Source organism: Channa argus, chromosome 11 (genome assembly GCF_033026475.1).
Source record: "Channa argus isolate prfri chromosome 11, Channa argus male v1.0, whole genome shotgun sequence".
Classification (NCBI taxonomy): domain Eukaryota; kingdom Metazoa; phylum Chordata; class Actinopteri; order Anabantiformes; family Channidae; genus Channa; species Channa argus.
The window spans coordinates 23,601,893-23,628,018 of NC_090207.1; the positions used below are offsets into that span (position 1 = coordinate 23,601,893).

Sequence of the window (26,126 nt, forward strand, 5' to 3'; positions counted from 1 at the left end):
TTAACCATCCTTAAAAGTCTGGCACATTTAAAAGCAATACAGATTAATGGCAAGCATACGGTAACATGTATGAATCTAAAACAACATTTATATCTAAAAATCTGGAACTTTTTGAATATTTGTGATTATTATAGTTAACGTTAGTATTTTTCACCTACAGTATCAGTAATTATACGGGCGGTCTACGGCTCAGTGTTTACATGATAGTACCGCGTGGTGTGTCTGAGCCCCTCCCCCCTCCCAGAGCAGTGCTCTGACGCAATGACGTCACAAACACGTAAGTTGTTGGGCTGGAGAATTCGCGGCGATGGCGACGACGACTCTTTGCTCGAAAGGGACGCAGTAATACTGGCCTCTGCTCGGAAATGACTAATGTGTATTTGATCAGGGTTTATTTGCTGCTGAACAACTGCAAGCGTTTCGGATGAATCTTTGGCTTGTAACTTCTCGCCATCCCTTTCACTGGTGAGTACGCCGGTTGTGGTCGTTCATCTGTGTGTTTTGACAGAGGCCTCCTTTTTGGGGTCCGCCCTCCATCTCATAACAACAAAAACAGTTGCAGGGAGCTGCGCTAGCTCAGCTAGGTGAGGTTAGCTAGCCCGCTTACTGTCTGGTCTATAACAACGCCTTCCTTACTAGCAACGCTAACTAAATGGGAATGCACACTGTCTAACGTCGAAACAACCTCTTTACACATTTACTTGTTACTCTTACTTTACGGACGTAGTAAGCGTCATTAAGTATTTGTGTTAAAGCTAGCTAGCTGCAGAAAATGTAGCCTAACGTTGCCGAACGAGAAGAGCAGCTGTACGTCAATGTTACCGCTTGGTAGCTAGTTTCTTTTGTGCATTTACATGGATAGTTGTCTGGCCAGTCAGTGGTTAACGTTAGCGTCAGTAACGTTAACCACTGACTTTTTCCCTGTCAGTAGTTTCCCCATAGTTAACTTAGATGTTAAACTTTTTCGATAAGTTTTAGATAACGTAGCTTGCACTCAACAAGCTTACGGTTCAGACGTGTTTGGGTACTTTTTCGAGTGGAGGAATAACTTGCTTAGTCTGCTGTGTTTAGCACCATTTATCTCGGCAAACGCTAAGAAACTTCAAATAACCATATTTCACAATTTTAGCTACGAAGCGTGGAGTAACGCTTTGCTTTCTTTGCACAATGAAACCCTAATGTTAATTACGTCAAACATAACGTTATTTTTTTGACACTTGAGTGCCGCTTTTAGTTTCAGTATTAATACCTGTCTGTTATTTTTGGCTTTCTACCTGTCGGGGATAACAGTTTATCGCCTCACTCAGTATTTCGTTTTCAAGCTTGCTACCTGTCAGGTTGGAAATTGACTCTATTAGTTCAGTGATGTTGCAGCTTGTGATGCATGGTGACCTGTCACGGGATAGGAGTAACGTTAAGGCTCTAAGGGGCTTAGACTTTTCTGTGGGCCAGACTGAGCCGTAGCCACGAGTCATAAGCCCTTTGCGATAAACTGTGTGTGCGCGTGCGTGTGGTAGATATGCTTTTATCAGGTAGCACCAGCAGTAAAACTTAGTGTCCTCTGTTAGTGAATTAATGACACCGCTTCCTTTGGCTACTTCACTGTTGACAACCAGTAGTTGCTGAGGACCTCACCTGCTGACCGGGCAATAGGATTTCTGTCTTGGTTCTGCCTTCAGACATGTTAAATTATTGTGAGAGGGTGTGTTGATTTCAGTCTTTGCATGTTGACCTTTGTAGGACCATATACTTAGAGATCCATAACAGATTGCCATATTTGAAAAGAGATTTTAGGTGATATCACATAATGTTACCTGAACAAGAAGTTGGTGTCTTTTCTGTACTTGGCCAATATTCAATTTTCTTAATTGTACGTCGTGCAAGCAGTTAATACAGCCACAAGCTGGTTTAAAGTGTTGGCTCTGAAGAGTATGTGTGCCTAACCAGCCTTTTGGGCAGTTAACCAGCCATTGTTGGGAGTTTTTGACCACAAAAATGACCACAAAGCTCTTTTACAGTTTTGCATCTGCTCTACTTTCCATTCACTGTTGAAATCGAACTCTCCACACTTTACCAGCTCGTCACACCGATATAGTGCTTTCCATTCAACTGCATGGCACTTAAAATAGGTGGAATAAGTTTTAATTTTATATTGTGTGTCGAGGTGAACCTTAAAAAACATTGTTCAGTTCACATGACTGTCTTTTTGCTGGGGTAGACTGTGTAGTGATTGAAGATCCTGCTGCCTTTTTTGCACTCCACAACTGAATTTAAGTGGTATCTCTGAGCTCACATGTAAGCCACTGTGACCACCAGTACAGCTATATTTGCCAGGGAATCAAAAGAGCTTCTGTTTCTTACATGTCTCAGTGAAAAAAGTCTGTTTTTGCAAAATATAAATATGTTTGCAGGGAACAGCATTTCCCCATTTTCACTTGCATAATTGCCTTAATTTCCTCAGATTTCCATGTCTTATATGTGAGAATTTCCAAGCAGGATTACCAGGACTGCTCATTCTCTCCATTACTGATTGTGGTAAGCATAAAAGATATATTACTTGACGCAATATTGTGCCATTTCACTGCCCTACCAGGTACTTACAGTCTCCAGGTCATTTATGGGCTACAGTTTTTGTTTATAGTATTTACTCATTGTGATGCTCCAACACAGGTAGTCAGCAGTTTGTCTAGCCTTAAAATAAAGCCAAATTTGGTGAGCTACTTAAAATATGTCTACATGTAATCATAATAAACCCAAAAGTTGCACTGCGTATTGATCCATATTATCTAAACGAAATGTTGAGTCTTTTGTACCAGATCACCACATTTCTCCAAAAGTAATTGAGGCCGGAACAAATAGCAATTTCACAACACCCTAGACTTACCTGGGTCGTCATTGTCAACACTCATAATGAATTATGTTGTTAAGTGTTGCTCCCTACTTTACAATAATGATCCCAATGGAATTTGCTGCATAATGGCTCACTTCAGAATGGAGGAGGGAAAAGTAGATCTCTAAAATAGATAAGAAAACCTTTTAAATACGATTTGACTGTGTAAATAGTTGGATCCCTTTTTTATATGACACATGTTAAACATTATACAAGAGACCATATCTGATTCACATAATTTTTATCACTTTTTATTTATCAGCATTCTATGATCTTTTTTTAACAGACTGATCCAGGCCAGAGTTCCTCATTAGGTGACCCACACTCCTTCACAGGGGCCATGGTAAAGTATCTACCTTTGGTGCACGCTTTTGACAGTATTGGCTGTCTCTCCATGGCCCGGGTACAGTCTGCAGGATCGGAAAATCTTGATTGATTTTATTTTGTTTTACTCAATCACCCCTGTTAACCAGGAAGCAGCCAGTTATATCAGCTGCAGCAGTGTCAAAGGTTGCTGTCAAAGCAGGCCAGCTTTCGGTTTTCATTTCAGAAATTTATGTACTGGATGTCAGTGATGATGATGTGTTACCTACTGAACAGTGTGTAAATGCGTGATTTTTGTTTGTTTTGTTTTGTTTTTGTTTTTTCTATTCTTTGCATGTGTCTGGTCAGTGGTCGCCCCCTGGCTGCCCTCATCACACTGCTCCTCCAAGCATGGTGACTGTATGTGTTAGCTTGGTTCATGCTGGGTCAGCTTCCCACAGGATCTGTTAGCTGCCATCCTTTTCAAACGCTTTAATCTTTATTTGCACAATGTTCGGGTCCTCCCCAAACACAGGCGACAGATTCCCCGTCCATCTTAATCAGCACAAGGCCAGACATTTGTTAGCCACCTATGTGCCCTTGAGGAACAAAATTCCTGAGTCTGCTTGTACGTCCATACCTTGCATTCCCTATTAATAGCCAACTTCTGTTTGTTTTGTACAAGACTAGTGGGACCTCAAACATTCAGCCTTCATGAAATTATGCAGACTACTGAAGAAAACTACTTTTAATTAAAAACGTTCCCGAACTTTGCCATTCAGTTATTATTTGGACACTTTTTTTCATGTCTGTTCATGTTTATTTAAGATTAAGGAAATTGTCCAATTTCTAGAAAGCACTATCTGTTACTGGCATTTGTAATGCTGTTGTACAAGGCACGATTATAATTAATTAACCTGGGTGGCACATTGCACTGTGGGCGAGGAGGAGAAGACAGTCAGGCAATCCAACATAAATGCAGCACTGTCAAGTAGATTATAAATTAGTTCTCTATCATAACCAATGTTGTGACACATTCACCGCTACCCAATAACATGATAGCCAATCAGATGCTGTGGCTGGGTAAACCAGGGCTACATTGGTCTTGTGCAAGGCCTCTTAACTACCCAGAAAATGTCTGCGGAGTAGTGAATGCACATGTAATTGTAGTCAGTCAGCCTTCTCTGGCCATATTATAACTACATAAACATATGAGTGAAAGAAAGTTGTGGTTGTTAGTGTTGATACTGGTTTAGTAAATCGATAATGAGCCTTTTCTCTGCAGGAGGAGGAGGGGCAGCAGGGCTTGGAGTGCATCCAGGCCAATCAGATCTTCCCCAAGAAGTCCCCTGTCCTGGAGGAGGAAAACATGCAGGTGAGGAAGTGGATACTCTTTGCTGCTTAGCTTTTGGTGTTTTTAAAGGGGGAAAAAGGTAAAGATAATAACGATAAGTAACAGTAACAAGTCCCTTTCTTCTGTGTAATCAGTTGCATAACCACCATGACACATGTGACTTAAGATCACTTTCAGTCTTTGCAGTCTCTGAAGCAGAAGTGTTAAAAGTCAGGTGATATTTAAATCAAGCATTTGTCATTGGTCAGTTGGTCATTCCAGGCATTTATGTGGTTTTTGTTTTCTTGTTTATCTTTTCTGCTTATTAGTGTTTGTCTGTTTTGCACTGTTGCAAAGACTGTATTCCACTGAAAATGAGCGATTATTTGAGCAGTGCTTTTTGTATAAAATAAATTCAAATATCAAAGGTTTGTAACTTCAACACAAAGGTCACAATAAGTTTTGTTTGTTAAAAAGTTTTTGCTGTGACATCTTGGTGTACAGTTTGAACTTTACATGATTATTTACATTACCTGCTAGAGTTTCCTTTGCCTGACTGCTGTGGTAAAATGCAAGTTGTAAAATAGTAGCTAGTTATAGTGACCATATCTAGTAAAATAATCTTATCACAACCCTCTTACAGCATAATCACTGGTTGTCTGTGTAGTGCTGCTGTTTGAAATGTTTTATCCCCTGCTGTTGCTAGGTGCCCTTTCCTGAGCTGCATGGGGAGTTTACAGAGTATGTGGGGAGAGCAGAGGATGCCATCATTGCTATGTCTAACTACAGGCTGCACATCAAGTTTAAAGAGTCCTTTGTCAACGTAAGTATTTTAGCAAAGTGACTGATGGATTTCAAGGTCAGAGTCAATTAGAGAAAGTCTTTCACACAGTTCTGAACAGCTGGAGAATGAACAGCATTGTCTCTCCCCGAGCCTGTGTGAAGGTATTAATGTTTTTTTGAATGGACAGAGCCAGGGCTATTGTGCCAATGCTGTAGTACCCGGCTATTCATCGCTGATCTGCACTGGCAAGCAGTGCTGTGTGACTCTTCATCACCTTTGTTTCTACATTGGCCTGCCCACTCTGCTTTCTTTTTGCACTTGCCGTTTCCATGGTTGCAGTGGTTCCAGAGGGGATGCATAACAGTCTCGCTCTCTCTATTGCTCTTTCTCTCTCTTTCCCCCTTGCTCTCTCTGTTTTTTTTTTCACCATGTCAGGAGAGAGAGACTAGCTTTGTGACTTAGTGTGGTCACTTTAAAAAAAAGTTCTCATTGGATTACATGTTTTTTAACTTAAAGTTTTTTAAAAGATATACACACACACTCACACACATTTAAACCACATATTGTCTGTTTGTCTCTGTTATCTGTAGTTCTGTTAACATGCAATTCTTTGAATGTTTCTCCTCCCAAATTAAGCATTTGCCATCATTTGTTGATGAAACCGTTTCCAGTCCCTAGGGAAATAATATGCTGTATTCAGATCACCAATGCGCTCTGTTGCTGACATGTGAGAGCAGAAAAGTTGTGCGAAGCCAAATCATGTGTTGCAGAAACAAACAAAACACTTTGGTTGTTTCACATCCTTTTTTAAAAACTGTGAAAGTGCAAGTGATCTTCCCTAAGTGTTTTAAATGATAATAATGGTGTAATCTTCTATATATTGTGTATATTATGCTGTCACCAGCTATTAGTTCTTCAGAATACATCAGTACCCAGTTTTGTACAGGCTCATGTGCAGACATGTTCTTTCATTACCGTAGACATGGGACATTGTAGTGTTTTCAGAATCAGTTATATATTCCAATCCTGCCACTAAAAATGTTTACAAAATCTGCAGATGAAAGGTTTTATAAATCTCACAACTTTTTTTACTCTTTTACAGTTCCCAAATGTTTTGGATACATATCTAGCATTTTATTTTAAAAAAAGTTAAATTTCAGCTCCTTTTTTGCTGATGTTTCTAAAAACGGAATAGCTAAACTATCATTGAGTATCATAAAGTATCATAGCTCCAAGAATTTAGGCAACATTTCACTCATTTTTTTGGTACCAAGAGTCAGGTCAGAGTATTGTCTTTGTACTATTGAGGCCAAATCTTGGCGATCTTACAAAATGAATTGATCCTAATAATCTTATGACAGTAGTATTGTAAGTGATTTCAGTAATTCTGGTGAGTGTATTTTTTTGTTTTCTGTTGCTAGTAGTTGCTTGTCATGAGTTGCCTCAGACACTCTGGTTTCTAGCCGACAAACTTTCTGTGCTCACATTAGACACATTCAATATTCTCCTCACACATATTTGGATGACTTGATGAGGCATTTACGTCACATAGCACAGTTTTAAGAGCTCGCAAATAAGTGTGGGTGGTGCTAGAATTGAGTGAGAGATTGTTAACAAGCAGCCGAGGAATTTTGATGTTGGCCAGATTAGTGATGTAGATTAGAGCGCAGCAATTATGTTGTGGCATCAGGATGCACAAACATCCAGAATGTGCTGCGATGGTATGCCAGCCCAGACAGAAAGTAGTTACACATTGACATGCATGACTTTTACTATTGTTCTCTTCTGTTTTGTTTTGGATAGAGCTGTTGTTGTGAGGTGTCAGTAAGTACCCAGCAGAGTTGCACGGCATGGAGTGGTTAACTTGACTGTGTGTGTGCCTGTCTGTTAACCAGCTGATGCCTAGAGGAGTAGAATTTTGCTTGTTCATATTGTTTAAGACCAGGTGCTGGACTAAAATATGAATATATCTTTTATGAAAAATATGTTGGGAATGTATTCACACAAAGCATTCAAGCTGACGGTTCTGTAATACATCAGGCAGCATCCCTGTCATTGTACTCATGTATTGGGAGTTTGACTTGCTAATGACTGGCTGCTGATCATGCATGGCTCTGGACTGTGTCTGGACAGCAGCTTGAGCCACACCTTCTATGAAAGCCCACTGCACTGCTGAAACAGAATGTAGCTACAGCATAGGTATTTCCCTGCAGTGTTCTAAGTACGTTTTTCAGCTGTAAGCACATGACAGTTCTGTACGTTGGATGGTGTTTTCCTAAAAAAGATAAGACTGTAGTTCCGTGCCAGAAGGGAAATGCAGGCACAAGCACTTAAGGATCTAATATTGAGTGTTATGAGTGCTTCTGCATTCAAAATGAACAGTGCTCAGGGAGATGTGATGTGATTGTAAACACACCAGGGCGAGTAATCTATGTAGTTTGGTTAAATAAATGTAGGAGCCATATTTAGGTATTGGCATGAAAGTGTCACTGTGTTGGGCACCACTAATCAGTTTCATTTTGCCAAACTACTTGTACTGACTGCATGTTTTTAGGTTTGTACATTTTAGATATACTTCTTTTTTCAGACATCCTATTGCAATACCAGCGTTAAAAGTGATGAAGTCAGAGTTGGTCTATGCCTGATTTTCTTTCTTTTCCTTTGCAGGTGCCTCTTCAGCTCATAGAGAGCATGGAGAGTCGGGATATGTTCCAGCTTCATGTCACCTGTAAGGACTGCAAAGTTGTCAGGTATTGCCCGCAACATACACCTACATCTAAGTCTAACGCTTACTCATGTTAAAGGTGTAGGAATTGCATGTAGAATCTAGCCGCTGAAAACATGATACTCTGTCTAAACCACAGTTTAAAATACCAACCTTAAAATGTTTGTAAATTAGTGAAAGTGTAATATTGGCTTCTGCATTTGATTCCAGGTGTCAATTCTCCACTGTTGAGCAGTGTCAGGAATGGATGAAACGCCTCACCATGGTAGTGCGCCCTCCCTCTCGCCTGGAGGACCTTTTCTCTTTCGCCTTCCATGCCTGGTGCATGGATGTGTATGCTGGGGAGAAGGAGCAGCATGGGGAACTGTGTAGGCCAGGTGCACTACTGTGTTTCATGTTTTCTTATCAGATCTATCAGAGCAGCTCCCCTCTCCGTTCATCACTGACCTTATCAGACATCTCTGTGTTGTTGTTTTTTTTTTTTTTTGTAGGTGAACATGTGACCTCCTGGTTCAAGAACGAGGTGGAGAGGATGGGCTTTGACACTCAAAATGCCTGGAGGATATCTGACATCAACAGCAAGTTCAGGTAATAGTGGTTTTTATTCAGCATACATAACCTGCTCCTGTGTTGATTTCCATCACTCCCAGCTGAGGATAGAGCCGTCCTTTGCTTTCATTGGCATGCAGCACAAGTCTTCCTGTGTGTCTGTGTTTGTGCATGCATGTGTGTGTGTCTGTGTGTGTTAGACAGTAGGTGGTTGTGCTACCTGGGCAGATAAGGGCCCAGCCCAAGATTAGGTATCAGTTGACAGAGACTTTAGTTGAGCCATCCTTTGGTGCTCTCTCTTTCTCTCCTTGTTTAGCCATTGCTCTCTCTGTCCCTCTGCTCTCCCAGGCTTTGCCCCAGCTATCCTCAACAGCTCCTGGTGCCAGCCTGGATCACTGACAAGGAGCTGGAAAATGTGGCAGCCTTCCGTTCCTGGAAGAGATTTCCTGCCGTGGTTTATAGGTTGGTGTGTTTGTTTTTCCCCGAGCTCTTCAAACCAGAGGGTTAATGTGTGTACCACCACATAGAAATGAAAAGCTTCCTTTGGAGCTGATTATTTAGCTTTGTTTGTTCAGATCATATCTTTAGACTTTTATATTAGTGCCACTGTAGAAAGACTGTACTTTGCCTAGAAAACTGCCTCCAGACTACATTTCTTTTTTTTTTTCTATTTAAAATGTGTCACTGTCACTGCAACTACTGACTTTACAAAGCATAATGGCTTCAGTGAAGCACTTCAGAGCCTTTGATCTGTTATGCGGTTTTGGAAAATTACTTCAAAATGGCAGTGTTTTGTGCATGGAAACAGTTTATATGAAGCATAATTTGCTTTGATTCTTTTAACTTATTGTAGATTATGAAAACAAAAGGTCAACTTTTGAGTAATCATAGATCAAATGATTTATGAGCAGCTTAACCCATGAATTGCATTTCATTTTTTTTTACTTAAAATTAATTGTCAGATTAATGGCTAATGGAAATTGATGTGCTAGTGTAGTTAGCACATAACCTCCATCTCTGTATTAGTGTATGGACTATACTGTTGCTTCCTGCTTCCTGCTTCCTTAATATTCTTTGTTTATGGCAGAACACAGACTAGATTTTTGAATGCTCACATAGGCACCAGAGCACAGGGGCTGTGATTGCCCGATGTGGTCAACCAGAGGTCAGCTGGTGGGGCTGGAGGAACGCTGATGATGAGCACCTTGTCCAGTCTATCGCCAAGGCCTGTGCTGTGGATGGCAGCTCCCGCAAACACTTTCCCAACGGCAGCTACACCAATGGCTCAGACCTGCCTGACACTGATTTTGGTGAGAGCTCCCACCCAGTCCCCCTCTCTTACCCTTTCACTCAGTCACTGGCACACTGTATTCATCCATAAACAATCACCTGCTTCCAGCTGAACACACACTACTGTACCACCACACAAAGACAGATATTTCAGTCTTAAATGTAAAACAGACTGTTGTGCAATCTCACCTGTCAGCGCTTGTCTGGAGCAGCAGCTTTACACAAGCACACGCACAGTAGCTTCTTATGTTAAACTCACTCTGACGGATGTGTCTGGATGCTGCAAAATCACATCATCATAGTTTATTTGGACGCTTCTACTATCTCCCTCATCCTCAGTTGTAACGTTGCAGTATTTTGTGTCCGTATCAGAATCCTCCATGACCAATAGCTCAGAGGTGGAGACTCTAGCCATCCAACCCCACAAGTTGCTTATCCTGGATGCTAGGTCCTATGCAGCAGCCGTAGCTAACAGAGCCAAGGGGGGAGGCTGCGAATGCCCAGGTAGGTGCTCTCAGCGCTGTCCCAGCTTAAGAACACTATTAGGTCAATGTGTTCTGTTAATGGATTCAGTTGCTCAGTTAGCCACAAATGTGATTGTTCTTTGTGCTAAAATTAAAGCCCCCACCACTTTTTGTTCTTTTTTTTCCCAAGCCGTTGTTTTCACTTTGTTCCAGAGTACTATCCCAATTGTGAGGTCGTGTTTATGGGCATGGCCAACATCCACTCCATCCGCAAAAGTTTCCAGGCACTGCGGTTCCTCTGCACTCAGATGCCTGATCCAGCCAAGTGAGGGTTTTTTTTTTTATGCCTCCAACAGTGCCTCCAGCTGTGCCTCCAGCTTATACTACTTGTAACTCCACAACACTAATAAACAGAAACAAAACGAATAAACCCAAAACTCTTAAGCTATTCTGTAGTAACTGAAGGTAACTAGTAATTACAGCTGTGCTTTTGGCTTTGGCCGTACATCTGTACCTGATTTTGAAAGTCTGGCCTAAACCCAAGTGGACCTCTTTCCATCTGTACTTTTTCCATTATGATGTGTAACTGAATCATGCAAGATTAAGGGAATGTAGTTGAAAGTGGTTAAAAGAAAAAACAACTTCAGAATAATCATCCATAGACTCTATCCATGGTTTATACAACTCATCTTCCTATGCTGTCATGGATGTGAGCTTCATTATTTGAGTGTTTTTTTGCTTCTTTATGTTTATACAAGTGCACTTGGTTATGGCAATTTCTCAAGTGTTTTGTTATTTTTCAAGTATTTAGTCATATGGTTGCTGCTGAACTTGTCTTTCAAAAGTCAAAAACGGTCTCTGCTGGACTCTGTAGTGTTAGATAAGAAAGGGAAGTGTAATAATAATAGAAGAAGTTCAAGGTGTCATACTTCACAATGGTCTTGTAATATATTGGAGTATTATTATGTGAGGTCCTGATTTTGTGTGTGTGTGTGTGTGTTTGTTTATATGTGTGTGCAGCTGGCTTTCTGCACTGGAGAGCACAAAATGGCTGCAGCACCTGTCCCTGCTGCTGAAAGCTGCACTACTCGTTGTCAACGCTGTGGACCGAGACCAGAGGCCTGTTCTGGTGCACTGCTCTGATGGCTGGGACCGCACCCCTCAGATTGTTGCTTTGTCTAAGCTGCTGCTGGACCCATACTACCGCACCATTGAGGTATAAGGACTCTTTTTTCTTTTTTGTTCAAACCAGCTCCACTGACATTGACATAAATCAGTGGTTCTATAACTACTTTTGACACCAGAAAAATGCTATCGATTCATTTTGACGTTCAATGGACTTGACGTTTTAGTTTTTAGTTTAACAGACTAAATATTGCTATATGCTATGGTGAACTTTGTTATTGAAAGTAAAGAGGGAAATCTTCATCCAGGGCTTCCAGGTTTTGGTGGAAACTGAGTGGCTGGACTTTGGCCATAAGTTTGCTGACCGCTGTGGCCATGGAGAAAATTCTGAGGACTTGAACGAGCGCTGCCCCGTCTTTCTGCAGTGGCTGGACTGTGTTCACCAGCTGCAGAGGCAGTTCCCATGCTCCTTTGAGTTTAATGAAGCCTTCTTGGTGCGTACTGGTGGTGGAAATTAAATGCTGTGATAACAAAGTGTTCATCTGGAGATTAGATGTTGCAGAATTTTTTTATTTACAGCAGTGGGAATGGCATGACTCTAATTCATGTTCAGTTTTCTATTGTTGTGTGTCTTCTTGAGGAAACTCCTGTGATCTTTGCTTTGATTATCATACTTGAAATGTGTAAACATGCCTCTACATGTCGTGTGTTTGTGTCTGCATGCAGGTAAAACTAGTGCAGCACACCTACTCCTGTCTGTTTGGCACTTTCCTGTGTAACAGTGGGAAAGAGAGGGAGGACCGCCATGTCCAGGAGAGGACCTGTTCAATCTGGTCACTGCTGAGACCAGCTAATCGCACACTGAGGAACATGCTATACTCCTCACACTCTGAGACTGTATGTCCACTGCCTTGTACTAAGTACTGCTTTTGTGGATGTGTTTATTTTTGTTTGTGTGTTTGTTTTTATTTAAACCGATATTTCAATTTTTGATAATCTTTCAATCAACACAACAGAACATTTCCTGAAGAAAGTTCAAAAAGTTTTCTGCACACAACAAATATGATTAAAGCTCAGCTAGTCAAAATATAATAACAAGTAAATCTTAGAGAAAATGTGTCAGTGGAATTCATTTAGAAAACAGCTGTGGGTTTTTAAATCCTGTAGGTCCAGACAACAAATTCTTCAGATGAGCCTCAGAGCTATGTTTTTTTTTTTCACAATGTCTCTTTAAAATTATTGTTAATTGTTTCAGGCTTGATTTAGGAGTCTTTCACCACCCTCCCGAGAATTGCGTTTTTGTGGTTACATTTGTGTGTGGGTGTTATGGCCGTAAATATTCTCCAGTTAACACGATTGGAGAATCATGTTCTCACAAATACATTCAGATGTTCCTGTCATAACTCAATCAGAAAGTCCTATAGACAAATATTTTGGTTAATTTTTTGTCTTTAATACCTTGAGGATTTGTTTTCTGAGTTATTTGCTCTTTCCTTTTTTGGATCCGAGTCCTTATTACATCCCAAGTTAAGTTGGCAGCTGTTGTTACAGGTTCTCCACCCAGTGTGTCATGTGCGCAACCTGATGCTGTGGACGGCAGTCTACCTGCCTAGTTCCTCCCCAACCACGCCCTCTGATGACTCCTGTGCCCCCTACCCTGTACCCGGTGCCAACCCGGAGGATGCGCCTCTGGGCAGGTGAGCCTGGCGCGCTGGCACCCGACCCCCCCTTCTTCCTCCCTCATGTAAGATAAACACAGGCTGAGGACTCCCACAGCCACAGAGGCCCGACTTTTCAACTTGTCTGCTTAAATGCTTTGCTCTGTTCCAGCCCTCACACTCACTATTAGTGTTTAATGCTCTGGTCATCCTCATACCTGGATGCATAATGACTTCAAAATTTTCTATTTAATGTTGACACAGTTTAAGACAGTTAGTGCTAAGTTATAGAGGTCAAGTTTGAATGCTTCTCTTTATAGTTTTTGCTGTATCTTTGTTGGTTTTTAATGATGCTGATGTTGGATTAAACAAATATGGTTGCAGCAGTTTCAAAAGATTTTACCCACTCAGCCATTGTTATGGAAATGCTTACTGTTTTCTATGTATAATTATACTTTTGTTTTCTGTTCCAGGCGCACCAAGACTCGATCCTTTGATAACTTGCCCAGCGCATGTGAGCTAGGAAGCTCGTTAGCTCCCAACCGCCGCTCTAGTGACCCAAGCCTCAATGAAAAGTGGCAGGACCACCGGCGCTCTTTGGAGCTCAATATGGGAGGAGGGGACCAAGATCAAGAAGTGCGGCCCAGTGGAGTGGGAGCTTACCCAGATGGAGTGGACTCTGAGCTGGATAACAGCCCGCAGCCCATAGGCTCATCTGCCGATCTTGAACATGGAGCCCCTGTGACCCCAGCGGCAGAGGAACCAGAGGAGGCAGAGCTCTCTGTGGCAGTGGGAGTGGCTGAGGGCCAAATGGAGAACATTCTTCAAGAAGCCACAAAGGAGGAAGTAGGAGCAGATCAGAAGGAGGGAAGTGCTGCTGTCACTTATGCCTTTAACATTGTTGACACGGAGGTGGAAAGCGAAGCAAAAGTTGACCAGCAGGATCCGTGTGCAAAGGTCAACAGGGCTGAGAAGGACAGTAAAGCACTTGGTAATGGTCACCAAACAGAAAATGATACAATAGTGTCTGAGGAGGATGGTGAGTCTCCCCCTGTGCCCACAGAGAAGGCAGAGCTGTTGCACCAACAGGCAACTGAGGTCACTCAGGCACCAGATGATCTGTTGAAGCAGAATGATGAAAACTCTTCTGCACCAAAAGAACTTTTATATGGACCCAGTGAGTCTTGCTCAGGCGAGCAAAAGCAGCACGCAGTTCATAGAACTATGACTAACGGGTTTGTGGACAAGTCACCTGAAGAAATAGGGGTGGATGGAGAGACCTGTCCGGAATCTGAATCTGACCGTAGTGTGACTGAGCCAGTGGAGCAAGTGGATATCAGGGCCTCCCTGATGGAAAGCTCCACAGAGACTTTAACTGAAGAGGCCTGCAGCAGGTTGGAGCTGCCAGCACAGCCATCTGTTTGTCTGAGCCACCCGCCCTGCCCCAGGAAAGAGAAAGGGCTGGAGACCGGTGAGCACGGGTTAATCGGGACTTTAAATGGGGGCACCAAGAGACCCTCTGTCAGTGCCTTTCAGTCTGTGAGTGCTGATATTAGCAGGGATGGACTTTCTAACGGTGACAGCTCTGATGCAGAGCCCTGTGGAGCCCCTCACTGGGCGAAAGGGAATCTGGAGCGGGTCCCTCTGAGTCGACAGGTGTCACTAGTGAGCTGTAACTCCCTAATCTTCCACCCACGAGGGAGCTGCTCCCAGCATCGCTGGTGCCACGCCCTGCTGAGCCGGGTCAATGTCAGCTCGGAGCAGTCATCCCGTAGCCACCTGGATGATGACGGGCTCACGCTGCATACTGATGCCATCCAGCAGCGGTTGAGACAAATTGAGGTTGGGCACCAGATGGAAGTTGAGACTCTGAAGAAGCAGGTGCAGGAGCTCTGGAGCCGTCTAGAGAATCAGCAGCACACTGTCTCCCACAGGATCAATGGAGACATGGGAGATGAAGTGGTGAGATACTGACAAGTTGACAAGGAAACTGACTTTTAAGTTATAACTGCAGCCAGATGGAATTTTTCAAATTTGCTGGTTAGAGTGAACTTGATTCTGTGTCCCCCTTCATGTAGACCTCAATGACAGATTCAGAGTACAACCTGGACCCAAATTGTTTGTCACGGTGCAGCACGGAGCTCTTCTCTGAGACCAGCTGGGAGCAGGTGGACAAGCAGGACACTGAGGTGAGGAGCCAGGCAAAAGTAAAAGCATTGTTAAGAGAAGGAACTGACTTCAATGGCAATGGATATTTTTGTTGAGAGCTTATGTTTCGTTTTTCTTCAGATTTCTTAAGTTGATGTTTATAGGTGAGAGCTATTAACTGTTCTCACTCTGTATATTATAGGTCACCCGCTGGTTACCCGACCATTTGGCAGCCCAGTGTTATGGGTGTGAGAGCAGATTCTGGCTTGCCACTAGAAAACATCACTGCAGGTACGCATGTAAGAATAGAGCTGCAGAACATCAAATCACTTACAATGGAGACTTAAACCCAACACTGAATTGTATCTCCTCACCGTAATGCCTGAGAATATGAATAAAATGTTGTGCCGTAGACATCCATTTTTTTATCTTTGTTATGAAAATATGGGCAATATACTGTAGTTTTTCTTAGCATTTCCACTGATAGAGTCCATCAGATATAACCAAGATACAAAAAAAGAAAAAGAATAATGCTGAAAATTTAAAGAGTGCAAAAGTTTGCATCACCTTTTTAAAATTAATATAAAAGTAACTTCATTAACTGATGAAGAAATATTTATATTGGCTTATTGTGCGTTAATTATTATATAAATAAAGAGTGTATGACTGTAAGTAACGGAGGTGATATAATCACTGAAACAATTCTGATCAGATATAGCAGGAGCTGCAAGATGGGGTGGTGCAATCTAGACCGGATGCAGAGTATTTCATGCCCTTTCAACTTTTTTTTTTGCAGTTGATGTAATAAAAATTTAAATGGTGATTGTTGACAGTATAAACTTTGATCATGAGTTATACATAGTGACCAGAGATTTTGTGATAGTGAAAGAGGTCATTTGATTGGGGAGCTGTGTATAGATGAGCTACAGTGCCCATATTTATCGCAATGAAGAAGCAGGTGAGGTGTAAAGCTGTGGCTCACTGATGACTTTTTAATAGTTTGCAGGCAACAAATGATCTGTTTTTCGCAGACAAATAAGCTAAATCACAAATCAATTCTTGTGGTGAGTAAGTGCAATTCATTGTTGAGCTTGAGTGTCTCAATAAGTTTTGATGTGTGAATCAAACCCGTTCTGGTAACTGCTGACTGTGGTTGGGTTACACATTTAAAATGAAAGTGGTTAGAGGGTTATCTAGTATTTGTACTTGGCATTGCTCACAAAAAGTAGTGCAAATACATATATTGCTGCAGGCTTGTATATATCAGAAGAAGATTTAATATAGATTGTATAGTATTTTAATGTATTTATAGATCAACGGTCTACTGAATGGCCTTTTTTTCCAAAAGTGACTTGCTACCCTGGATTGAAAACTATAAAATTTGATTTATTGACATGATATAAACATTTTAATTAGGAGATTCTAAAAGTAATGTATTGATCAGCAGGTGTTTTTACTAGATAAGAGTCCTCACTCTGTTTTGAGAGTTTCTGGAACTAACAAGATGCTCAGTCCAATATTCAGAGGTGTTACAGAGTAATACTTCTTATTATAAATAGGCACCGCAGTGCTGTTGAAACCTGTTTCATCACCAATATGTCGAAAGCAGATACACAGACATAATGTAATTTTCTGTCATTAATTTAAATCTTAGAATTAACATTAGCAACAGCTGATCTGAGCTGCTGACAATTTCAGCAGCAAGTAAGGCGTCTACAGGAGGAGTAGAATGAGGGGAGATAGACCTAGTTAATCTATCACAGATGCTGTTATTGGCCTGGACAATAAACAGGTGGCCACATAAATCAACCTACCCAGGTATAGTCAACATACGGTAAACGTTGCATAATGATGGTGAGATTCTCAGAATTTAGAAAGTTCTTTTACAGCCATTAAAGTCATTATGAATATGTTTTGCATGCAACATTATGCATCACAAGGTAAGTACCTGGTGTCCATGAAATATAAACTGGGAGACACTTATGAAGTTTTTAATTCAAACTTGCCTTGGTGATATATCGGCACTTGCTGCTGTCCTATGTTGATGTGCAAATCAGTGTTCAAAGTGTAGAATATTGGAAGTCTCAAGGACATGTTTTGACACTGTGCACAACACATCAGATGAATTCGGTGTATTGTAGTTGTCTTTCGTCTTCTACCGGCTGGTAGGATTTTATACATTTCCTTTATTTTTCATAGCCCTATTGTATGTTTTTCTACCTGGTGGGTCGGATCAGAGTCACCAATGACAGTATTCAGTGCTCATCCAGTGTAGTCTGGACTGTTTATTGCAGTTACAACTCTGGAAACAAAAGAGTTGTAAAGCAGCTATCTTACACTTATGGCTATGTTAGATTCTAGTATTATTTACCTTACTTTGCAAAGCTGAAACACGAAGTATGAAGTGTGTTTCAGTGTGTTAGGATCTCTCCATCTTATCCATTGTCTACCCCTCTCCTCCTCTACAGTGGCAGGGAGCCTGTCCAGGAGGTCTGGTGAGAACTGCCCCCCTCTCTCCCCCCCCATCCCCTGTTCCAACTTCACCCTACCCCTGTTGCCCCCACCCTTTTAACCTGGCATCACTGCACCTTCCCCTCTACCCTCCTTCCCTGCCCCCCCCCTCCCACCCCTCCCGTTCCTTTCCCTCTCCACTTGCATCTGATTTCCCTCTGACATCATGAAATTGTAAGGGAACTGTTTCTTCATTTCTGGGATGTATTGACTGCAGTATCACTGTGTTTCCATTTAGCATTTTTAAATTGGCTGTGACCCTACGCACAGTGCTGTCAGTGGGCAAGCTGTGTTTGGTCGAGGGCTGATTATCTCAACACAATAATGAAAATCTTAAAAATAAACAGTGGTCTTGCTCAACCCTCCTCCTGCCATAGCTGCACATCAGCACCCACTGTCACCACATACCCTGGCAGCATGCTGCCCCAAACCAGCCCCCTGCATCTCACCTGCCAGGAGCTCAGCATGGTACTGAAAGCAACTAATTTCACTTTGTGGTGCAAAAGCTTTGAGAATTAGAGAGAATTAGATATGTATTTATTTGTCTCCCCCTGTTTATGGTGAGTACAGGCAAATAGAAGAGACCACTGTGTGTGCAAGTGTGTGAGCATGGCCTTACATATCAGTCTAAGCATGGGTATCTAAAGCCTCCTGTCCAGTGATGGTAACATGTTTTTAATGGGCTGAATAATAAAGTTACCACCACTTAGTGTTAGGGCACCTCTGCTGACCTAGCATGGAGTGAAACTTTACAGCAGAGTGGGACTACAAACGGGAGCAGTGTGTGACATAAAGGTCTTCACAGGTCCAGAGCACACTGATCTTATTCTCCATTAACATCTGGATTCTGGAGACCTACTGCAGTAAAACAAAACCCTAATTGACCATTTAGACTGGATAGAATTTGAACCCAGTCCAACTAAGGAGCCCTGTCAGCTCTTAGTTCGACAGAACCAAGCGGACCTGTCAAGACCTCTAGTGCAAAGCTCAAGATGAGCCACTAAGTTTGACTTTCGGACCTGCTTTACTCCTGTTTATCATGTGTCATCATCGGATTGGAATCACACACAGCAAATACAAGTCCAAAACCATCTTCTGAAAGTTTGTTTGCTCACAGCAGACACATTTTCATATCAGGGTCCAGTTCTTCACATGTGAGCTCACTAATTCAGGCTCTAATCTCCTTCTAATACCCATTCAGCTAACGCTGATCTTTAAACACAGACATTTGATTTGTTAATGGATGGATGATTTTTTTGGATAATTAGTCTTAATTTGTTATAAATACATGTACATGAATTATATTAAACATCCCTCTGCTGTGTCTAAATTAAAACATATCTATATTTATGTTTGGAAAAAAATCCAGATAACATCACATGGAGAAGTTTTTGAAACCAGATGTTGTCCTCTGAAGGAGCAGGTTAAGCAAAAGTACAGCTATCAGTATTCTGACTACGATTTCCTTTTAGTGATCTACACTGATTTAAAGATGGAGAGAACAACAGTATATAAAGTATCCATTGTATTAGTGTGTACCCCCAAGTTGACTCATTTGACAAATTTGTTAATTTTAAAATTGTTAAAAAGAGAAACTCTAAGGACAGCTTTGAGGAACTCTCAAATCTAGGCTTTAGCATTTTGATCTTACTCGTTTTCCACGTATGAAGAACAGGTCCTTCATTTAAATATGATGGAAGTAAAATCATATGTAAGTATGAGCTGAAAGAGAGACACATGGTTAATGTAGGTGTAAAGAAGCTCTGTCTGAGAATTCAGCAGTGAGTGGTTTGTGTGCCCCTGCAGGAACTGCGGTAACGTGTTCTGCGCCAGCTGTTGCGACCAGAAGATCCCAGTGCCAAGCCAGCAGCTGTTCGAACCCAGTCGTGTCTGTAAGACCTGCTACAGCAACCTCCAGGTTAGCACACCCCCCCTGGACCTAGAGCTGGAAAAACCCATTGCTGCCAGCTCCAACTGAGGCTCGGTGCCCTGGGACAGGAGGGGGGACTTCGAATGAGCTGCCATCCAGTGACACAGGCACTGACACAGGCACTGACACAGGCGCATCGCTGAAGAAGCGCACAGGAGCTACATAGAATGTCCCATGTACTTTGTGTGTGCACGTGTGTTCGTGCATTGCAGATTTGGAATTATATGTATATACGGAAGATTATACGTCGGAAGAACTGAAAGACGTGTTGTCCACATGCAGAGTGCTCTGAACAGTGGGTGTGCACTGGTGTGTGTGTGTGTGTGTGTGTGTTTGAGAGAGAGAGAAAATTGCACATGGGCCACACAAAGCAGAAGGTTTGTGGCAGTGATGGGACTACACTCCGATGCCAGAGAAGTAAGAATGGACATCCTGGTGACTTGAGCCAGGCAGGCAGAGAAGGTCGTCTCACTGTGGGGCTAAAGTTTCTTAGAGGGCTTTGGTCTATTAAATTAATTCCCCGCTCATCCACGCGTCATCAGAATTTTACATCATGGACGTCCTTCTTCCCTGGAGGGTGGAAAAATGTGAGCGATAGGGAAAATCTCCTGGCAATCTTGAGAGTCCCTCAGCATCAAAAATATCTGGATAGTGATGCTCACAAGTGTTTCTTAAGGAAGAGCTTAAAGGGTCAGTTCACGTAAATGACCAAAATCCTTACTTGTTGTGAAATGTACCAGTAGCACTTATAATGTGTTAGAGCTCGATATTCATTTAATAACAAACTGGAATCATAAATTGAGAGAGGTTTGTTTTGTTTTTTTTGATTAATTATTACATAGTTGTTTGTGTGGCTTTCACAGTCACATTAAAAGCAGTGATGTAGTTTTGCACTTCCATCCAAGAATTGTAAAAACAGGAGCCAAACGGCGTCGGATTCTCAAAATGTTTTTACCTGTTAGCCTTGTACATCTTTCAAATTTCATGCTGTTGTCCACATACATTTTTTGTCCTAATACTCAAGATGATAGATGAGATGCTGTCACCATATTAACATCTGGGTCATTTGTTCAGACTTGGAAAAAGCATCTCTCCTCCAGGTCTCCCTGTGATAGGTGTAGACACTTTTAGGTGCAAAATCATTTTGTCTTAAAACATTGTCACCAGCATGCAGTGGTATGATCTGTGTTAATCTACTGTTTGGTGTATTGGGTGAACTGACCCTTTAACACAGAATGGGCTGAATCTCAACTCTGTATAATTGTTTACTTTTGGTTTGATTGAGATTTAGCGGCTTTTCCAACAGAATGGCAAATGTGTGTATATACAGTTTGAGATTCAGTCCCAGGCGCAGTCAGATGTTTGAATTGTTTGAAGGTTACTTTTGTGGTTTGTCATTTACACAAACATACTTTTTTTCCTTCTCTAAATACCATAGTTATAATTATTTATAAGCAAGATCAGCCATGTGACAATGATCTGTAGAAGACTTTAACAGCTCGTGGCTGTTAGGACTCCTCTGCTGGGAGCACAATTTGATGGCTGTGTTGATTGATTGAGCTGCAGGTTGACTGTGTAATCTCTCCGTCATGCGCCTTCACTCACAACAGGGTCGTCTCCCCTTTACTGAACTTACCCAGCAGGCACTGGGAGCTGAATGTCTTGCTTCATTTTTCAGTCCTTCAGCAGAAATCAGACCTGACATTGTGAATATGAGACAATTAAATGTCCTTGTTCATAATGTGAAGATGACACCTTTTTTTTACATTCTTGAGGTGCCGATCAATGACTGCCATGCTGATGATTTCTGCGTTGATTGGCTGAAACATGGAGAAGAGTGGTGGCAGCAGGAAGAGCTCTAAAAGTCTGTTAGAGCCTTCATTGAGACGCCCACTCTGCCTAACACCTATTCACTGACCTCCTTGCACTCACACTGACACACATATTTTGTAAAATAATTGAATAAAATAATATATTCAGATACCTATATAGCATTTAAGAAAATGTATAGAATCCTTGAATAGTGGCTCACTTAATTAGTCACCAAAATGTTTTTTTTTTTATTTCTTTGTTTTGTTATAAATTGCGAAAAAAGTACTTATATTTTGCAACCTGTTGAACATATACCAGGTGTTTTTTCTTTTTTTTTTTCTTCAAATAGAAAAGCAGGGTGTCCTGTCTTGATGCTGCAGTGGTTTTTCCCTTTTAAATGCGCCATTTCCTTGATTTTATTTATTTCTTGTTGAATTGCTGTTTGAAAGATCCAGACAATTCAAATTGCCACAGGATTATCATTGTTTATGATACGGGGAGTGAGAGAAGGTTCTGATCTGTGGCTGTGATGACCCTCGTCATCTTTTGTTTGCATCACAGCGTGAACTTCCCCATTCGTGTTCAAGCATTTCACCTTGGAAGAATGGGGGTGAAGTTGTCACTGAGCATTGTGACACCTCTGACCACAACATGTCAAAATGAACTAACGAGTGTCTGTAGCCAATGAGACATCTATGCACTGAGAGAACTGTGGTCCAAAACAAGCCTGAACCCGAAATACAAACACCCTGACTCACACAAACATCACTCCATTTAAACCCCTGTAAACACACTACCTCTACTTTATACACAAACATGCATCCATGCACGTTCACACACACATTCACACAGTTTTGTAGTTGCAGAATTGCTTTCCATATTTAGATAATCAAGAATGCCTTTGTTGGACTTTTTGAAAATGTGTTCATTTTTTTTCTTCAATGTTCAGAAGGAGCATTTAAGGGTACAGCATAGATGCAGGCTTTCATTTTAATGGTGATCTTCTCATGCCGATCTTTAATTCCTCACCATCCAGCTTGTCACTGTGCTTCATTTAGCAGTAGACTTTTCACACTGGACAACTAAATGGATTATGCATCAGTTTGACTGTCTGTGACCACATGGGACTGGAGTTGTATCTCTGACTGTGTGTCCTGACCATTTCCATTTAGATTCAAACATGGTGTAAAATGAGAAGTAATGGAAGTGTGCAGTGGAGCCGCTGTTGAAACTGGCCAGAACAACAGGCTTAAAGTGCTTTTGTCATTGCCCTGCTGTAGAAGCACTTCAGATAGAAATGGGGGGCGGGGGGTTGTTGGGCCCTTATAATGTTTGTCATTTCTGTAAATTAAATTTTTTTTTCAACAAGAGAGAGGCATTAACTGACCAAACAGAAATTTCTTTTTGAATTTAATGAAGATGGTACTACTAGACATAACTGTGAGGAACCCTTTTTTTGATTGACCCTGATCAGCCTCTCTCTAATCCAGCTCTTTGTCTGCAGACACTTAGATAAACTGGAATGTGTAACTTTAAATTGTAAAGTTTGTACTGGTGTGTATGTAACACCTGGTCCTGTGATCTGAGATTCTAACAGATGATTTATCCCAAAGCTTCACACTCCCCGCAGACACACTGATGGCTGGAAGCAGGAATTCTCTCTCTCTCTCGCATGTGGGGCACCAATCTTTCTCAACAATCCATGAATGTGAAATATCAAAAACAAATCAGAGGATTTTAAAAAACATTTTCTTTTGCACATTACCTAGATACTGCCACAGAATGCATTGAAACAGCTGAAAGTGTGCTGTGCTTTGCAGTATTGTAACAAGCATGAAGACAGGTTTTATGATATTGAGGGTTGTCTAACGAGGTAAACGGGCAGCACCAGAATACACAATTTGCCAGGATGATCCCTTGCTGTTCTTTTGTTTTTTCTCTCACCCTTCCAAGAAGTTGTCTTGGTCTGCATATGTTATATTTCTCCTCACTCACGCTGACATACTCTTTTAGAGGCGTTGCTGCTCTGGCCCAGTAATCTCTTGATGCGAGTGTGTGCATGTCAATGCATCAAGCATTGGTCGGTGTGTGTGTGTGTGTGTGTTTGTGTGTGTGTGTGTGTTTGTGTCTCTTTTAGTGGAGACTGGTGCCAAGCAGTTTTATTATGGGTCTCTTCACAAAGGGATCACTCATGCTTTTGTTTGATTTTTTTTTTTTCCTCCTTGTTTCCCTTCTGTTTGATAAGCACTTTGAACCTTCTCGTGTCTGTCAGAGGAGTGTGTAGCTGTACATAGCAGTTTCCTGTAACAACAAGTGCTCCTTTTTTAGTCTGAATTTGTTTGTTGGATTTACTTTAAAGAGCATTACATTGTTGTAGAATTAAAGGTCAAAAATAAACTAGATAAACCTACTGTGTTGTCTGCTCAAACTGACACAAGCTGAACCATGATAGAAACTCTGCAGCTGAAAACACGCAAAGAAGAAAACAGTCAAACACTTCAATCATGTTTAATGCATGTACTGTTATACATCTCTAAAAATCAAGAAAACCTTAAGTTACTGTCTAACATCAATGTCTACTTACTGAATGCAAATTTAAATGAATACATGACAGAAAAGAACAACGGAGAGAAAGAATCAAGATCGAAAAGCAACAAGTGCTGCTCTAAGTTAGTCATGCTCACTGATGTGACGAATGGAGGTGGTGTTACTGGCTCTGAAGAAACAATACTAGGAAGTGATGACCTCTGATGACTATTAGACTTCATATCACTGCACAGAAACAGGACACCTGTACCACAATCAGCAGCGGCGGCGGACTAAGAGCAAGCTGAGGCAGCGACAGGCAGCCTGACTGCAAGATGTCCGCATCAGAGGCAGAGCTGCAGGCTTCTTTATCTTAGGTTTGCTAATAAAAAAAAACAAAAAAACAAAAAAAAACAACACAAGGAACACTTGGAGCAAAACATTGCTTAATAGTTGTTATACAAAGTATGGCCAGACGACGACTGTCAATAAAGCATTCATATGCAGTTATCAATCAAAGGCTATTTAGTCAGGAGGACCATACACTTGATCCAAAAGGAGAAGACTGGCCATGTAACAAGAACAAGTTTGTAACTCCTGTTCAAATCCAATCTGATGTGCAAAGTGTTTCCTCCTTCGACTTTTTGTTTGTGATTAATGTGAGTAATTAGATGTTGGTTTGCTTCTCTGAACAGAGAAAAAAGCTAATGTGATATTTCAGATCCTAATGAAATGTTGAAAGAGCATCTCTTAACCAACAACATCATTAATCTCCCTGCAACATCTTTAGAAACTCATTTTTAAAAAAAATAGACATGGCTTTACCAGCCGACTATTCCCTTTGTCTATAAAAATGCAGACAGCAATATTTACAACTCTGTGTATATATTATAAAGTAGATACTCATGATCTGTAGATCAGCTTAGGGCTCCTGTCACCAAATCTACTGTGGGATTTTTCCCATGAAAGCACGTGTCAGAAAAGAGAGGATTGTCGTCGATGACTTTTCCCAGTGCAGCTTTATGTGTTGTTGAACGAGAAACTGAGACTGCACTATGTACAGGCAATGAGGCCGACAGTCAGCCTGAGTGATGTGCGCGTGTGTGTCGGTGTGCGTGTGTGTGCGTGCGTGTGCTTGCACTCAGTGTGGACTGAGGGTTTCCCGTGGATTTCTCTTCATCCTCCAGTTTAGGAGAAGTGCAGAACTAGATTCACACTGATGACTGATCCCACACCTGCAAGATGATAAAAGAGGCACAGGATCAAAACTGATCAACTAAAGAGACACAGTTAAAATACAGACATTTAAATAACATCCTAAAACATCTGAGTAGTGTAGCTTTTATTCACATTTGTTGGGACTATTTAGGGGCAGATAAATAAACGTTTGATGTAATAAATATTTAAACCAGCAGGTTGGCGAATGTGGGACTGATTCCGGATAAACTACAATTTGTGTGTTGATGTTGATGAAAGAACATGGAATCCTGTGCTACACTGAAGCTCACTGATGGGTTTTTAATTGATTAGTATACGAGTACAGAGTAGTCTGAGTCAGCAGGATCTGTTATGGTTCTAGTTGGGCTTTTATTGGGATTCTTTGATAGTACGGCGTATGTAACAGAATACCAGAATTATCTAATATTCAACCTGCATAAACAAACTCAGGGCCTAGCGTTAAGATTTATTGTGAGAAAGATGCATCACTTCAGAGCCGCACCACAGACCAGAAATAGAAGCTAGAAGCTTTGTATTAAAAGGTGACCTGAAGAATAGAAATATGGACTATAATCAAATCCAGAATGCAAAGTATTATTATTATTATTACTATATCAGTAAGTAGAAGAATACCAGTGTTTTTGTTTTGTCCCTATCTAATATTCTCATATTTTCTTATTTGTTGCATGCTGTTTATATCTTCATATTTTATTTTAATATTTCTCTTTCTATTGAGGATTGTTGTATATTGTGGTTTAACCATCTTTTATTTATGCAGGTTCTTGTGCACTTTTATTTTTTCCCTTTATTGTCTAGTTTTATTGTGGTTAATACTTTGCACACTGATTAAAAAAAAAAAC

The 26,126-nt window shown here is 41.2% G+C and overlaps 2 protein-coding genes across 17 annotated transcripts in view; one reads left to right on the plus strand and one right to left on the minus strand.

Annotated features, from left to right (window-relative positions):
- Positions 1 to 276: 276 nt before the first annotated feature.
- On the plus strand, positions 277 to 23,932 carry mtmr3 (myotubularin related protein 3). 3 transcript variants are annotated; one of them, XM_067520114.1, is made up of 21 exons: positions 277 to 465; positions 2,462 to 2,535; positions 3,177 to 3,233; positions 4,479 to 4,568; positions 5,233 to 5,349; positions 7,978 to 8,060; positions 8,246 to 8,412; positions 8,527 to 8,623; positions 8,933 to 9,046; positions 9,704 to 9,894; positions 10,247 to 10,378; positions 10,552 to 10,663; positions 11,359 to 11,554; positions 11,772 to 11,957; positions 12,190 to 12,360; positions 13,015 to 13,160; positions 13,595 to 15,083; positions 15,200 to 15,310; positions 15,472 to 15,560; positions 17,738 to 17,764; positions 19,587 to 23,932. In XM_067520114.1, exons 3-21 carry the CDS (start codon positions 3,231 to 3,233, stop codon positions 19,756 to 19,758), a joined length of 3,693 nt encoding a protein of 1,230 aa, XP_067376215.1. In that variant the 5' UTR covers positions 277 to 465; positions 2,462 to 2,535; positions 3,177 to 3,230; the 3' UTR covers positions 19,759 to 23,932. The 3 variants fall into 3 exon arrangements, with proteins under 3 accessions (XP_067376215.1, XP_067376214.1, XP_067376216.1); XM_067520113.1 differs by lacking the exons at positions 277 to 465; positions 2,462 to 2,535; positions 3,177 to 3,233 and adding an exon at positions 3,245 to 3,613; XM_067520115.1 differs by lacking the exons at positions 277 to 465; positions 2,462 to 2,535; positions 3,177 to 3,233; positions 17,738 to 17,764 and adding an exon at positions 3,245 to 3,613.
- An 82-nt stretch (positions 23,933 to 24,014) lies between these two features.
- LOC137135678 (citron Rho-interacting kinase) overlaps positions 24,015 to 26,126 on the minus strand; it is a 41,275-nt gene continuing 39,163 nt past the window's right edge. For all 14 annotated transcript variants that reach the window (XM_067520101.1, XM_067520110.1, XM_067520099.1 and 11 more), the window contains one exon: positions 24,015 to 25,283. In XM_067520101.1, coding sequence (XP_067376202.1) covers positions 25,260 to 25,283 — 24 coding nt within the window. In that variant the 3' untranslated portion in view covers positions 24,015 to 25,259. The remainder of the gene's footprint in view (positions 25,284 to 26,126) is intronic.

Bases quoted from the DNA above. Each gene is read 5' to 3' on its own strand.
- mtmr3 (XM_067520113.1), top strand. The intron at 9,047-9,703 runs GTTGGTGTGTTT...ATGCTCACATAG, and splicing joins TTTCCTGCCGTGGTTTATAG to GCACCAGAGCACAGGGGCTG. The intron at 17,765-19,586 runs GTGAGAACTGCC...GTGCCCCTGCAG, and splicing joins GAGCCTGTCCAGGAGGTCTG to GAACTGCGGTAACGTGTTCT.